Genomic DNA, 13,296 nt, shown 5'->3' on the forward strand with positions numbered 1-13,296 from the left:
TGGTCTCTAATACTGAGACTTGGACAAATGGTATGAGTGTCGCCTCAAATGGAACCCTATTCTATTTATAGGGCCCATAGTGCACCATTTCTTACCAGAGCCATATGCAGGAAATAAAGTACCATTAGGGACGTACTCATGTGCTGTTTCTCAAATGACAAATCAGACCCACTTGACTTGTGCAACTCTCCTTACAGATGGACTAACAGTAGTTAGTTAGCACTAAACAAATCACTACCAGGAAGCCTTTATAGAGGGGGGTTTCCAAGGATTTCTGAGGAGGCATTTCTGAGAAAACACACTGAAGCCTTTGATGAGTCAGATTGACTGTGTATGTCAGCCAGGGAGAGGATGAAGTACAGATATCCTGTGTGTGTCAGCCAGGGAGAGGATGAAGTACAGATATCCTGTGTGTGTCAGCCAGGGAGAGGATGAAGTACAGATATCCTGTTTGTGTGCGCATGACCGGTGTGCATGTGGGTGTAACGAGTCAAATTAAGTGTGTGTGTGTGTGTGTGTGTGTGTGTGTGTGGTCTCGGGTTATCGTCGGAGCATCCTTGAGGCGAATGCAGACGGGTTAATAAGGACAGACAGGGAGTAGACTGTGGCTGGCAGTGGCTGCTCAAGACATACAGTTGTGCTCCACACATATCCAGATGGAGCACGGCAGTCATTCAAATAAATAAACATGACTAAAGAACGAAGGGAACAGCAGAGGAGGCTGGTGGGAGGAGCTTTAGGAGGACGGGCTCATTGTAATGGCTGGAACAGAGTGGTACCAAACACATGTTTACAATGTGTTTGTCTCCATTCTATTGATTATAGGAGGAACGTTTTGACAGACATGGTCCTTTATCAGCAGTATCATGTGTTTAATAAGCAGTCATAGGCTGAATAGTATACCTACCATAAAACATAGGCTGAATACTATACCTACCATAAAACATAGGCTGAATACTATACCTACCATAAAACATAGGCGGAATAGTATACCTACCATAAAACATAGGCGGAATAGTATACCTACCATAAAACATAGGCGGAATAGTATACCTACCATAAAACATAGGCTGAATACTATACCTACCATAAAACATAGGCGGAATACTATACCTACCATAAAACATAGGCGGAGTAGTATACCTACCATAAAACATAGGCTGAATACTATACCTACCATAAAACATAGGCTGAATAGTATACCTACCATAAAACATAGGCGGAATAGTATACCTACCATAAAACATAGGCGGAATACTATACCTACCATAAAACATAGGCGGAATACTATACCTACCATAAAACATAGGCGGAATACTATACCTACCATAAAACATAGGCGGAATACTATACCTACCATAAAACATAGGCGGAATACTATACCTACCATAAAACATAGGCGGAATAGTATACCTACCATAAAACATAGGCTGAATACTATACCTACCATAAAACATAGGCTGAATACTATACCTACCATAAAACATAGGCGGAATAGTATACCTACCATAAAACATAGGCGGAATAGTATACCTACCATAAAACATAGGCGGAATAGTATACCTACCATAAAACATAGGCTGAATACTATACCTACCATAAAACATAGGCGGAATAGTATACCTACCATAAAACATAGGCTATGGAACCTAAGGCAATGTCTTGCCCTGTACTACTTCCATCTCTGCCACTGCGGACAGGTCTTCATTGTCAATACGAATTTGTTCTTAATTGACCTACATGTATAAATTAAGGTTAAATAAGGTAGGTAGCTGGCACACACACACAAGTTGTTTATTTTGACTGAATTAGCATTTCTAGGGCATTGGAAAAACACACCCATTACACATCCGCATGGGTACACACGCACAAATACACTCAGTTCTTACATTTGAGAATAGTTGTGTGTCACAGTCAGGGGTGGTGGGAGGTGGCTGATCCCTGGTGGTGCTGTGGGAGAGAGAGTTAATGATGATGATGGTGGGAGGTGGATGAACCCTGGTGGTGCTGTGGGACAGAGAGTTAATGATGATGATGATGGTGGGAGGTGGCTGAACCCTGGTGGTGCTGTGGGACAGAGAGTTAATGATGATGATGGTGGGAGGTGGCTGAACCCTGGTGGTGCTGTGGGAGAGAGAGTTAATGATGATGGTGGGAGGTGGCTGAACCCTAGTGGTGCTGTGGGGGAGAGAGTTAATGATGATGATGGTGGGAGGTGGATGAACCCTGGTGGTGCTGTGGGAGAGAGAGTTAATGATGATGATGATGGTGGGAGGTGGCTGAACCCTGGTGCTGCTGTGGGAGAGAGAGTTAATGATGATGATGGTGGTGGGAGGTGGCTGAATCCTGGTGGTGCTGTGGGAGAGAGAGTTAATGATGATGGTGGGAGGTGGCTGAACCCTGGTGCTGCTGTGGGAGAGAGAGTTAATGATGATGATGGTGGGAGGTGGCTGAACCCTGGTGGTGCTGTGGGACAGAGAGTTAATGATGATGATGATGGTGGGAGGTGGCTGAACCCTGGTGGTGCTGTGGGACAGAGAGTTAATGATGATGATGGTGGGAGGTGGCTGAACCCTGGTGGTGCTGTGGGAGAGAGAGTTAATGATGATGATGGTGGGAGGTGGCTGAACCCTGGTGGTGCTGTGGGAGAGAGAGTTAATGATGATGATGGTGGGAGGTGGCTGAACCCTGGTGGTGCTGTGGGAGAGAGAGTTAATGATGATGATGATGATGATGATGGTGGGAGGTGGCTGAACCCTGGTGGTGCTGTGGGAGAGAGAGTTAATGATGATGAAGGTGGGAGGTGGCTGAACCCTGGTGGTGCTGTGGGACAGAGAGTTAATGATGATGATGGTGGGAGGTGGCTGAACCCTGGTGGTGCTGTGGGAGAGAGAGTTAATGATGATGATGGTGGGAGGTGGCTGAACCCTGGTGGTGCTGTGGGAGAGAGAGTTAATGATGATGATGGTGGGAGGTGGCTGAACCCTGGTGGTGCTGTGGGAGAGAGAGTTAATGATGATGATGGTGGTGGGAGGTGGCTGAACCCTGGTGGTGCTGTGGGAGAGAGAGTTGATGATGATGATGGTGGGAGGTGGCTGAATCCTGGTGGTGCTGTGGAGGAGAGTTAATGATGATGGTGGGAGGTAGCTGAACCCTGGTGGTGCTGTGGGAGAGAGAGTTAATGATGATGATGGTGGTTGTGTGGGTGCATTCTTGACTTTGGCTCCTGCCCTGCCCCCAGGGGCCCCAGTGGCATGGCAGCTTGTTTGTTGTTATTATCAGTGACCCCTAGAGCCGGGGCTCCTGTGTTAAGCGAGGCCTGAATTGTCCGCTCTCTCTCGAAAGCAATCGCACTCTCTCTCCCTCGTTGTCTCTGAATTCAATTCAAGGGGCTTTATTGGCATGGGAAACATATGATAACATTGCCAAAGCAAGTGAAGTAGATAATATACAGAAGTGAAATAAACAATAAAAATGAACAGTAAACATTACACTCACAGAAGTTCCAAAAGAATAAAGACATTACAAAAGTCATGTTATGTACAGTTGAAGTTGGAAGTTGACATACACCTTAGCCAAATACATTTAAACTCAGTTTTTCACAATTCCTGACATTTAATCCTAGTAAAAATCCCTGTCTTAGGTCAGTTAGGATCACCACTTTATTTTAAGAATGTGAAATGTCAGAATAATAGTAGAGATAATCTTTTATTTCTTTCATCACATTCCCAGTGGGTCAGAAGTTTACATACACTCAATTAGTATTTGGTAGCATTGCCTTTAAATTGTTTAACTTGGGTCAAACGTTTCAGGTAGCCTTCCACAAGCTTCCCACAATAAATTGGATGAATTTTGGCCCATTCCTCCTGACAGAGCTGGTGTAACTGAGTCAGGTTTGTAGGCCTCCTTGCTCGCACACACTTTTTCAGTTCTGCCCACAAATGTTCTATAGGATTGAGGTCAGGGCTTTGTGATGGCCACTCCAATACCTTGACTTTGTTGTCCTTAAGCCATTTTGCCACAACTTTGGAAGTATGCTTGTGGTCATTGTACATTTGGAAGACCCATTTGCGACCAAGCTTTAACTTCCTGACTGATGTCTTGAGATGTTGCTTCAATATATCCACATAATTTTCCTATTCATAATGCCATCTATTTTGTGAAGTGCACCAGTCCCTCCTGCAGCAAAGCACCCCCACAACATGATGCTGCCACCCCTGTGCTTCACGGTTGGGATGGTGTTCTTCGGCTTGCAAGCCTCCCCCTTTTTCCTCCAAACATATTGATGCTCATTATGGCCAAACAGTTCTATTTTTGTTTCATCAGACCAGAGGACATTTCTCCAAAAAGTACGATCTTTGTCCCCATGTGCAGTTGCTAACCGTAGTTTGGCTATTTTATGGCGGTTTTGGAGCAGTGACTTCTTCCTTGCTGAGCGGCCTTTCCGGTTATGTTGATATAGGACTCGTTTTACTGTGGATATAGATACTTTGTACCTGTTTCCTCCAGCATCTTCACAGTGTCCTTTGCTGTTGTTCTGGGATTGATTTGCACTTTTCGCACCAAAGTACATTCATCTCTAGGAGACAGAATGCATCTCCTTCCTGAGCGGTATGATGGCTGCGTGGTCCCATGGTGTTTATACTTGCGTACTATTGTTTTGTACACATGAACGTGGTACCTTCAGCCGTACCTTGCTCCCAATGATGAACCAGACTTGTGGAGGTCTATATTTTCTTTTCTGAGGTCTTGGCTGATTTCTTTTGATTTTTCCCATGATGTCAAGCAAAGAGGCACTGAGTTTGAAGGTAGGCCTTGAAATACATCCACAGGTACACCTTCAATTTACTCAAATTATGTAAATTAGCCTATCATAAGCTTCTAAAGCCATGATATCATTTTCTGGAATTTTCCAAGCTGTTTAAAGGCACAGTCAACTTACTGTATGTAAACGTCTGACCCACTGGAATTGTGATACAGGGAATTATAAGTGAAATAATCTGTCTGTAAACAATTGTTGGAAAAATGACTTGTGTCACGCACAAAGTAGATGTCCTAACCGATTTGCCAAAACTATAGTTTGTAAATTAGAAATTTGTGGAGTGGTTGAAAAACGAGTTTTAATGACTCCAACCTAAGTGTATGTAAACTTCCAACTTCAACTGTATATATACAGTGTTGTAACGATGTGCAAATGGTTAAAGTACAAAAGGGAAAATAAATATGGGTTGTATATACAATGGTGTTTGTTCTTCACTGGTTGCCCTTTTCTTGTGGCAACAGGTCACCAACCTTGCTGCTGTGATGGCACACTGTGGTATTTCACCCAGTAGATATATGAGTTTATCAAAATCGGGTTTGTTTCCGAATTCTTTGTGGATCTGTGTAATCTGAGAGAAATATGAGTCTCTAATATGGTCATACATTTGGCAGGAAGTTAGGAAGTGCAGCTCAGTTTCCACCTCATTTTGTGGGTAGTGTGCACATAGCCTGTCTTCTCTTGAGAGCCAGGTCTGCCTACGGCGGCCTTTCTCAATAGCAAGGCTATGCTCACTGAGTCTTTACATACTGTAGGCAAAGCTTTTCTTAAGTTTGGGTCAGTAACAATGGTCAGGTATTCTGCCACGGTGTATTCTCTGTTTAGGGCCAAATAGCATTCTAGTTTGCTCTGTTTTTTGTTAATTACTTGACACATTGGAAATAATTATATTTTTGTTTTCTCATGATTTGGTTGGGCCTAATTGTGTTGCTGTCCTGGGTCTCTGTGGGGTCTATTTGTGAACAGATCCCCAGGACCAGCTTGCTTAGGGGACTCTTCTCCAGGTTCATCTCTTTGTAGATGATGGCTTTGTTATGGAAGGTTTGGGAGTCGCTTCCTTGTAGGTGGTTGTAGAATTGAACTTCTTATGGATCATTGGGACGCTAGCGTCCCACCTCGACAACATCCGGTGAAATTGCAGAGCGCGAAATTCAAATTACATAAATTGTAATATTAAACATTCATTAAAATACAAATGTCATACATCAGTTAAAAGCTTAACTCCTTGTTAATCCAGCCGCTTTCAGATTTCAAAAAGGCTTCACGGCGAAAGCACACCATGCGATTATCTGAGGACAGCGCCCTGCAGACAAAAGCATTACATACATTTCCAACCAAGCAGAGGCATCACGAAAGTCAGAAATAGCGATAAAATAAATCACTTACCTTTGAAGATCTTCATCTGGTTGCAATCACAAGGGTCCCAGCTACATAACAAATGGTACTTTTGTTCGATAAAGTCCTTTATATCCCCAAAAAGTCAGTTTCATTGGCGCGCTTGACTCAGTAATCCACCGGTTTCCCTCGTTCAAAATGCATACAAATGAATCCCATAAGTTACCAATAAACTTCTTCCAAACATATCAAACAACGTTCCTAATCAATCCTCAGGTACCCTAATCAAATTTAAGATGGAGAATACCGGAGACCATTAACAGAGATAAAAAACGAAGTACGCACCCTTACCGGAACGTGCAACAAACACTACAGCCAAAATGTGAGCCACTTACTAAAACTACAAATTCTAGCTCATTTTTCAAAAAACAAGCCTGAAACTCTTTCTAAAGACTGTTTACATCTAGTGGAAGTCCTAGGAACTGCACTCTGGGAGGTATTCCTTTTATATTCCCATTGACAGCCATAGTAATCAGGGGTGAGCTGAAAAAACATGCCATATCAGTTCTGTTATACTCACAGACATTATGTTAACAGTTCTGGAAACGTTAGAGTGATTTCTATCCAATACTACCAATTATATGCATATCCTAGCTTCTGGGCCTGAGTAACAGGCAGTTTACTTTGGGCACCTCATTCATCCAAACTTCCGAATACTGCCCACTAGCCCGAAGAAGTTTTAATGGCTCTTTTCTGGATTTTGATAATTAGCGGGTATCGGCCTAATTCTGCTCTGCATTATTTGGTGTTTTACGTTGTACACGGAATATATTTTTGCAGAATTCTGCATGCAGAGTCTCAATTTGGTCTTTGTCCCATTTTGTGAATTATTGGTTGGTGAGCGGACCCCAGACCTCACAACCATAAAGGGCAATGGGTTCTATAACTGATATTTTAAGTATTTTTAGCCAGATCCTAATTGGTATGTCAAATTTGATGTTCCTTTTGATGGCATAGAATGCCCTTCTTGCCATGTCTTGTAACGGCTGTCTTCTGTGGAAATGGACCAAGGTGCAGCAGGTTGCGTGTTCATCATGATAATTTATTAAATAAACGTGAACACGGGAAAACCAATAAACAAAAGAGAACGACAGACCGACAGTTTTACAGGCTAAGTACTTACATACAGCAGTGCAAAATCAACTACCCACAAAACCAAGTGACAAACATACTCCTACATATATGACTCCCAATCAGGAACAACGATCCCCAGCTGTTCCTGATCAGGAGTCACAAGACCAACACAGAACACAAGACTGCCACGTCCTGACCCCAAAACTACAACAACAGCTCCATCTGCTGGTCAGGACGTGACAGTACCCCCCCCTCAAGGTGCAGACCCCGGAATGCACCTAACAACGAAAAAACACCAACAAACAAAATCCCCAACAAAACCCATAAACAATAACCCCTAAACAATAAGGGAGGGAAGGGAGGGTGGCTGCCGTCAACGACGGCACTGTGCTACACCCTCCCTCCCCAACCCACCTATCCTGGAGGTGGCTCCGGTGCAGGACGTGGACCCTGCTCCACCCTCGGCGTCGCCCACTTCGGTGGAGCCGATAGCTGCGCCAGGCAGACGGACCCCTCGAGCCGGGCCGGAGGACAGGAGGGCCCCTCGGGCTGGGCCGGGGGACAGGAAGGCATGCGGGCCCCTCGGGCTGGGCCGGAAAGCATGCGGGCCCCTCGGGCTGGGCCGGAAGGCATGCGGGCCCCTCGGGCTGGGCCGTAAGGCATGCGGGCCACTCGGGCTGGGCCGGAAGGCATGCGGGCCACTCGGGCTGGGCCGGAAGGCATGCGGGCCACTCGGGCTGGGCCGGAAGGCAGGAGGACCACTCGGGCTGGACCGGAGGGCAGGAGGACCACTCGGGCTGGACCGGAGGGCAGGAGGACCACTCGGGCTGGACCGAAGGGCAGGAGGACCCCTCGGGCTGATCCTGACAGGCCGGGCACCCTGGCAGATCAGGGCAGGCGGGCACCTCTGGCAGAACCGGGCAGTCCGGCCACTCTGGCAGAACAGGGCAGTCCGGCCACTCTGGCAGAACAGGGCAGTCCGGCCACTCTGGCAGAACAGGGCAGTCCGGCCACTCTGGCAGAACAGGGCAGTCCGGGCACTCTGGCAGAACAGGGCAGTCCGGCCACTCTGGCAGAACAGGGCAGTCCGGCCACTCTGGCAGAACAGGGCAGTCCGGCCACTCTGGCAGAACAGGGCAGTCCGGCCACTCTGGCAGAACAGGGCAGTCCGGCCACTCCGGCAGAACAGGGCAGTCCGGCCACTCCGGCAGAACAGGGCAGTCCGGCCACTCCGGCAGTTCAGGGCAGTCCGGCCACTCCGGCAGTTCAGGGCAGTCCGGCCACTCCGGCAGTTCAGCGCAGTCCGGCCACTCCGGCAGTTCAGCGCAGTCCGGCCACTCCGGCAGTTCAGCGCAGTCCGGCCACTCCGGCAGTTCAGCGCAGTCCGACCACTCCGGCAGTTCAGCGCAGTCCGGCCACTCCGGCGACTGTTGACTGGCGGGCAGCTCCGACGACTGTTGACTGGCGGGCAGCTCCGACGACTGTTGACTGGCGGGCAGCTCCGACGACTGTTGACTGGCGGGCAGCTCCGACGACTGTTGACTGGCGGGCAGCTCCGACGACTGTTGACTGGCGGGCAGCTCCGACGACTGTTGACTGGCGGGCAGCTCCGACGACTGTTGACTGGCGGGCAGCTCTGGTGACTGTTGACTGGCGGGCAGCTCTGATGACGACTGTTGACTCCTGATGCGTGGGGCAGGTATTGGACGTACCAGCCTGGAGACACGCACCTCCATGCTAGTGTGTCTAGCGGGAAACACCGGACCGAAAGGGCGCACTGGCGGTCTTGAGTGCAGGGTTGGCATCACCCCTTCCAGCTCGATGCTCCCCTTGCCCTGGCACCTGCGGGGCGCTGGTACTGGGCGCACTGGGCTGTGCGTCCGTATAGGCGAGATGGTGCGCACCTCAGCGTAACATGGCGCCCTCCACCTCGTACGCACCTCCCTGTAGTCACGGGTAGCTGGCTTACGGCTCTTCCCTGGCCTGGCCAAACTACCCGTGTGCCCCCCCCCCAAAAAATCTTGGGGCTGCCTCTCGGGTTCCCTTAGCTCCCTTAACTTGTCCGCCCAGAATTTTCTTTCGTCCTGCCAGGTCCATTCTTCCATTTTCTTCTCCTGTGGCTTCCTCCTCTTCTGCTGCTTGGTCCTTTGGTGGGTAGTTCTGTAACGGCTGTCTTCTGTGGAAATGGACCAAGGTGCAGCAGGTTGCGTGTTCATCATGATAATTTATTAAATAAACGTGAACACGGGAAAACCAATAAACAAAAGAGAACGACAGACCGACAGTTTTACAGGCTAAGTACTTACATACAGCAGTGCAAAATCAACTACCCACAAAACCAAGTGACAAACATACTCCTACATATATGACTCCCAATCAGGAACAACGATCCCCAGCTGTTCCTGATCAGGAGTCACAAGACCAACACAGAACACAAGACTGCCACGTCCTGACCCCAAAACTACAACAACAGCTCCATCTGCTGGTCAGGACGTGACATGTCTCTCAGATCGTTCACAGCTTTGTTGAAGTTACCTGTGGTGCTGATGTTTAGGCCAAGGTATGTATAGTTTGTGTGCTCTATGGCAACGGTGTCTAGATGGAATTTGAATTTGTGGTCCTGGCGACTGGACCTTTTTTGAAACACCATTATTTTGGTTTACAAAGATTTACTGTCAGGGCCCAGATCTGTCAGAATTTGTGCAGAAGATCTAGGTGCTGCTGTAGGCCCTCCTTGGTTGGTGACAGAAGCACCAGATCTTCAGCAAACAGACATTTGACTTCAGATTCTAGTAGGGTGAGGCCGGGTGCTGTAGACTTTTTTTCTATTGGCCTCGCCAATTCGTTGATATATATGTTGAAGAGGGTGGGGCTTAAGCTGCATCCCTGTCTCACCCCACGGCCCTGTGGGAAGAAATGTGTGTTTTTTGCCTATTTTAACCACACACTTGTTGTGTACATGGATTTGATAATGTTGTATGTTTTCCCCCAACACCACTTTCCATCAATGTGTATAGCAGACCTTCATGCCAAATTGAGTCGAAGGCTTTTTTGAAATCAACAAAACATTAGAAGACTTTGCCTTTGTTTTGGTTTGTTTGTTTATCAATTAGGGTGTGCAGGGTGAATACGTGGTCTACCATTTGTTAATTTGGTAAAAAGCCAATTTGACATTTGCTCAGTACATTGTTTTCGCTGAGGAAATGTATGAGTCTGCTGTTAATGATAATGCAGAGGATTTTTCCCAAGGTTGCTGTTGACGCATGTCCCACGGTAGTTATTGGGGTCAAATCTATCTCCACTTTTGTGGATTGGGGTGATCAGTCCTTGGTTCCAAATATTGGGGAAGATTCCAGAGCTAAGGATGATATTAACAATTTAAGTATAGCCAATTGAAATGTGTTGTCTGTATATTTTATCATTTCATCGAGGATACCATCAACACCACAGGCCTTTTTGGGTTGGAGGCTTTTTATTTTGTCCTGTAGTTCATTCAAGGTAATTGGAGAATCCAGTGGGTTCTGGTAGTCTTTAATAGTTGATTCTAAGATTTGTATTTGATCATGTATATTTTTTGCTCTTTGTTATAGAGCCAAAAAGATTGGAGAATTGGTTTACCCATACATCTCCATTTGGATAGCTAATTCTTTGTGTTGTTTGTTTAGTGTTTTCTAATTTTCCCAGAAGTGGTTAGTCTATGGATTCTTCAATTACATTGAGCTGATTTCTGACGTGCTGTTCCTTCTTTTTTCCGTTGTGTATTTCTGTATTGTTTTAGTGATTCACCATAGTGAAGGCATAGACTCAGGTTTTCTGGGTCTCTATGTTTTTGGTTGGACAGGTTTCTCAATTTCTTTCTTAGGTTTTTACATTCTTCATCAAACCATTTGTCATTGTTGTTCATTTTCCTTGTTTTTTTGTTTAGATTTTTTTGGATTAGACAGGGAAGCTGAGAGGTCAAATATACTGTTAACATTTTCTACTGACAAATTTACACCTTCACTATTACAGTGGAATGTTTTGTCCAGGAAGTTGTCTAAAAGGGATTGAATTAGTTGTTGCCTAATTGTTTTTTGGTAGGTGTCCACACTACATTCCTTCCCTCTATAGCATTTCTTAATATTACTGAGCTTTGATGCTTCATGATTGAGTATTGCTCTGTTCATTTTGCTATGATCTGATAGGGGTGTCAATGGGCTGAATGCTCTGAGAGACTCTGGGTTGAGGTCAATGATAAAGTAGTCTACAGTACTACTGCCAAGAGATGTGCTATAGGTGTAGCTACCATAGGAGTCCCCTCGAAGCCTACCATTGACTATGTACATACCCAGCGAGCGACAGAACTGCAGGAGTTGTGACCCGTTTTTGTTGGTTATGTTGTCATAGTTGTGCCTAGAGGGGCATATGAGGGAGGGAATGCTGTCACCTCTAGGCAGGTGTTTGTCCACCTGTGTGCTGAGGGTGTCAGGTTCTTGTTCGGTTCTGGCATTTAGGTCGCCACAGACTCTGACCTTCATCTGCCTGCTGGTCTCAGCCGTCTGACTGTCTCTCTCTCTCTCGATGGGTCTCTCTCTCTCGATGGGTCTCTCTCTCTCATTGTCTCCCGATGGGTTTCTCTCTCTCGCTTCTCTCTCTCTCTCTCTCTCTCTCTCTCCTCTCTCATTGTCTCCCGTTGGGTCTCTCTCTCTCTCTCTCTCTCTCTCTCTTTCTCTCTCTCTCTCTCTCTCTCTCTCTCTCTCTCTCTCTCTCTCTCTCTCTGTCTCTCTCTCTCTCTCTCTGTCCCACTTTCTATCTGTTTGTGTCTGTCTTTCTCTCTCTCTCTTTTTCTTGCTATTTCCTTCTGGCCTGTCATGTCTGCCCACAAGATGGATATCTCCACTACAAATGTACCACTCTACATCTCCAAGGGTGCACTTGGGCTAGTGCCATTCACATATGCACAGCATCAGGAATCTTGCTTAGATATTACAACATATAGCTTGAATTTAATAATTTACCTGATTTCTTTGTCCTTCTGTCTCTGTATCTCTGCCTTTCTCTCTGTCTCTGTCTTGAACTCAGTGAGGATGTCTCTTTCTGTCTCTGTCTTTGTCTCTCTGTCTCTATGTGTTTAACTACTGTAAGTGAGGATTTGTCAATAAAGACCATCAAAAATCTCTCTTCTCTCCCTCCTCCCCTCTCTCTCTGTCTTTCGCTTTCCCTCTCTCTCACCTCCCTCTCTCTCGCTGTCCCCCCTCATTTCTCTCTCTCTCTCTCTCTCTCTGATTGAATCGGGGTTGTTTATCGATGTGATGGTGTGATTGGTATGGAGAAAAGCTGGGTGCGTAACTGACAGAGGTTGTTTATTGTCTGTCTGTCTCCAGGAGGTTGTCTCTCTGCCAGGCTCTGACCTTCATCTGCCTGCTGGTCTCTGCCGTCTGCCTGTCCTCCCAGCCCAGCGTAAGTTAGTTCTGTCTTCTTCACTCCCTTCTCCAGCACACCTCATTAACACTGATAGACATGTCCACAGCGCCTGCTGAGGGCTGGGTTTCACATCGCTAAAGAAGTTTCTTATTTCTCTCCACAGCCCTGATGCACAGCTGCGAGAGAGTAACAATTATACAGTATATGTGTGAACGAACAGAATTTGTCAAATGTAGCACTACAAATGTAGCGTGTGATTTCATGTTGTCAAGATAACACTACTAAATAATGAATATTAACACTTTCGCTAGGAAAGCTTTTGGAAACCTCAGACAAGAATGTTTGGATTCACCTCAACACCTACTGACTGGATGCCCACGGTTTTGAGTCAGTTCATGAAAGTCCCCACAATGCTACATTAATGGGACATTTCCAATCATCCCCCTGAAATGGCTGACGTGAAATGGAATTGAACCCATCCTGGCTGGACGCTTTATAAACTCACACCCCCATTCAGTAGCCTGCTCCCAGATCTGTTTGTGCGGTCTTGCCAACTCCTATTGGCTTGACAATGACCATAGGAGTTGGCAAGACGGCAGAAACAG

General features: G+C 46.4%; 1 protein-coding gene across 1 annotated transcript in view; it reads left to right on the forward strand.

The window, feature by feature from the left end:
- Nucleotides 1-13,296, forward strand: part of LOC106562621 (ADAMTS-like protein 5) — a 61,834-nt gene that overhangs the window by 17,955 nt on the left and 30,583 nt on the right. Inside the window, exon 2 of the mRNA XM_045708199.2 lies at nucleotides 12,652-12,727. Coding sequence (XP_045564155.1) covers nucleotides 12,652-12,727 — 76 coding nt within the window. The remainder of the gene's footprint in view (nucleotides 1-12,651; nucleotides 12,728-13,296) is intronic.

Source organism: Salmo salar, chromosome 26 (genome assembly GCF_965601325.2).
Source record: "Salmo salar chromosome 26, fSalSal1, whole genome shotgun sequence".
NCBI lineage: Eukaryota > Metazoa > Chordata > Actinopteri > Salmoniformes > Salmonidae > Salmo > Salmo salar.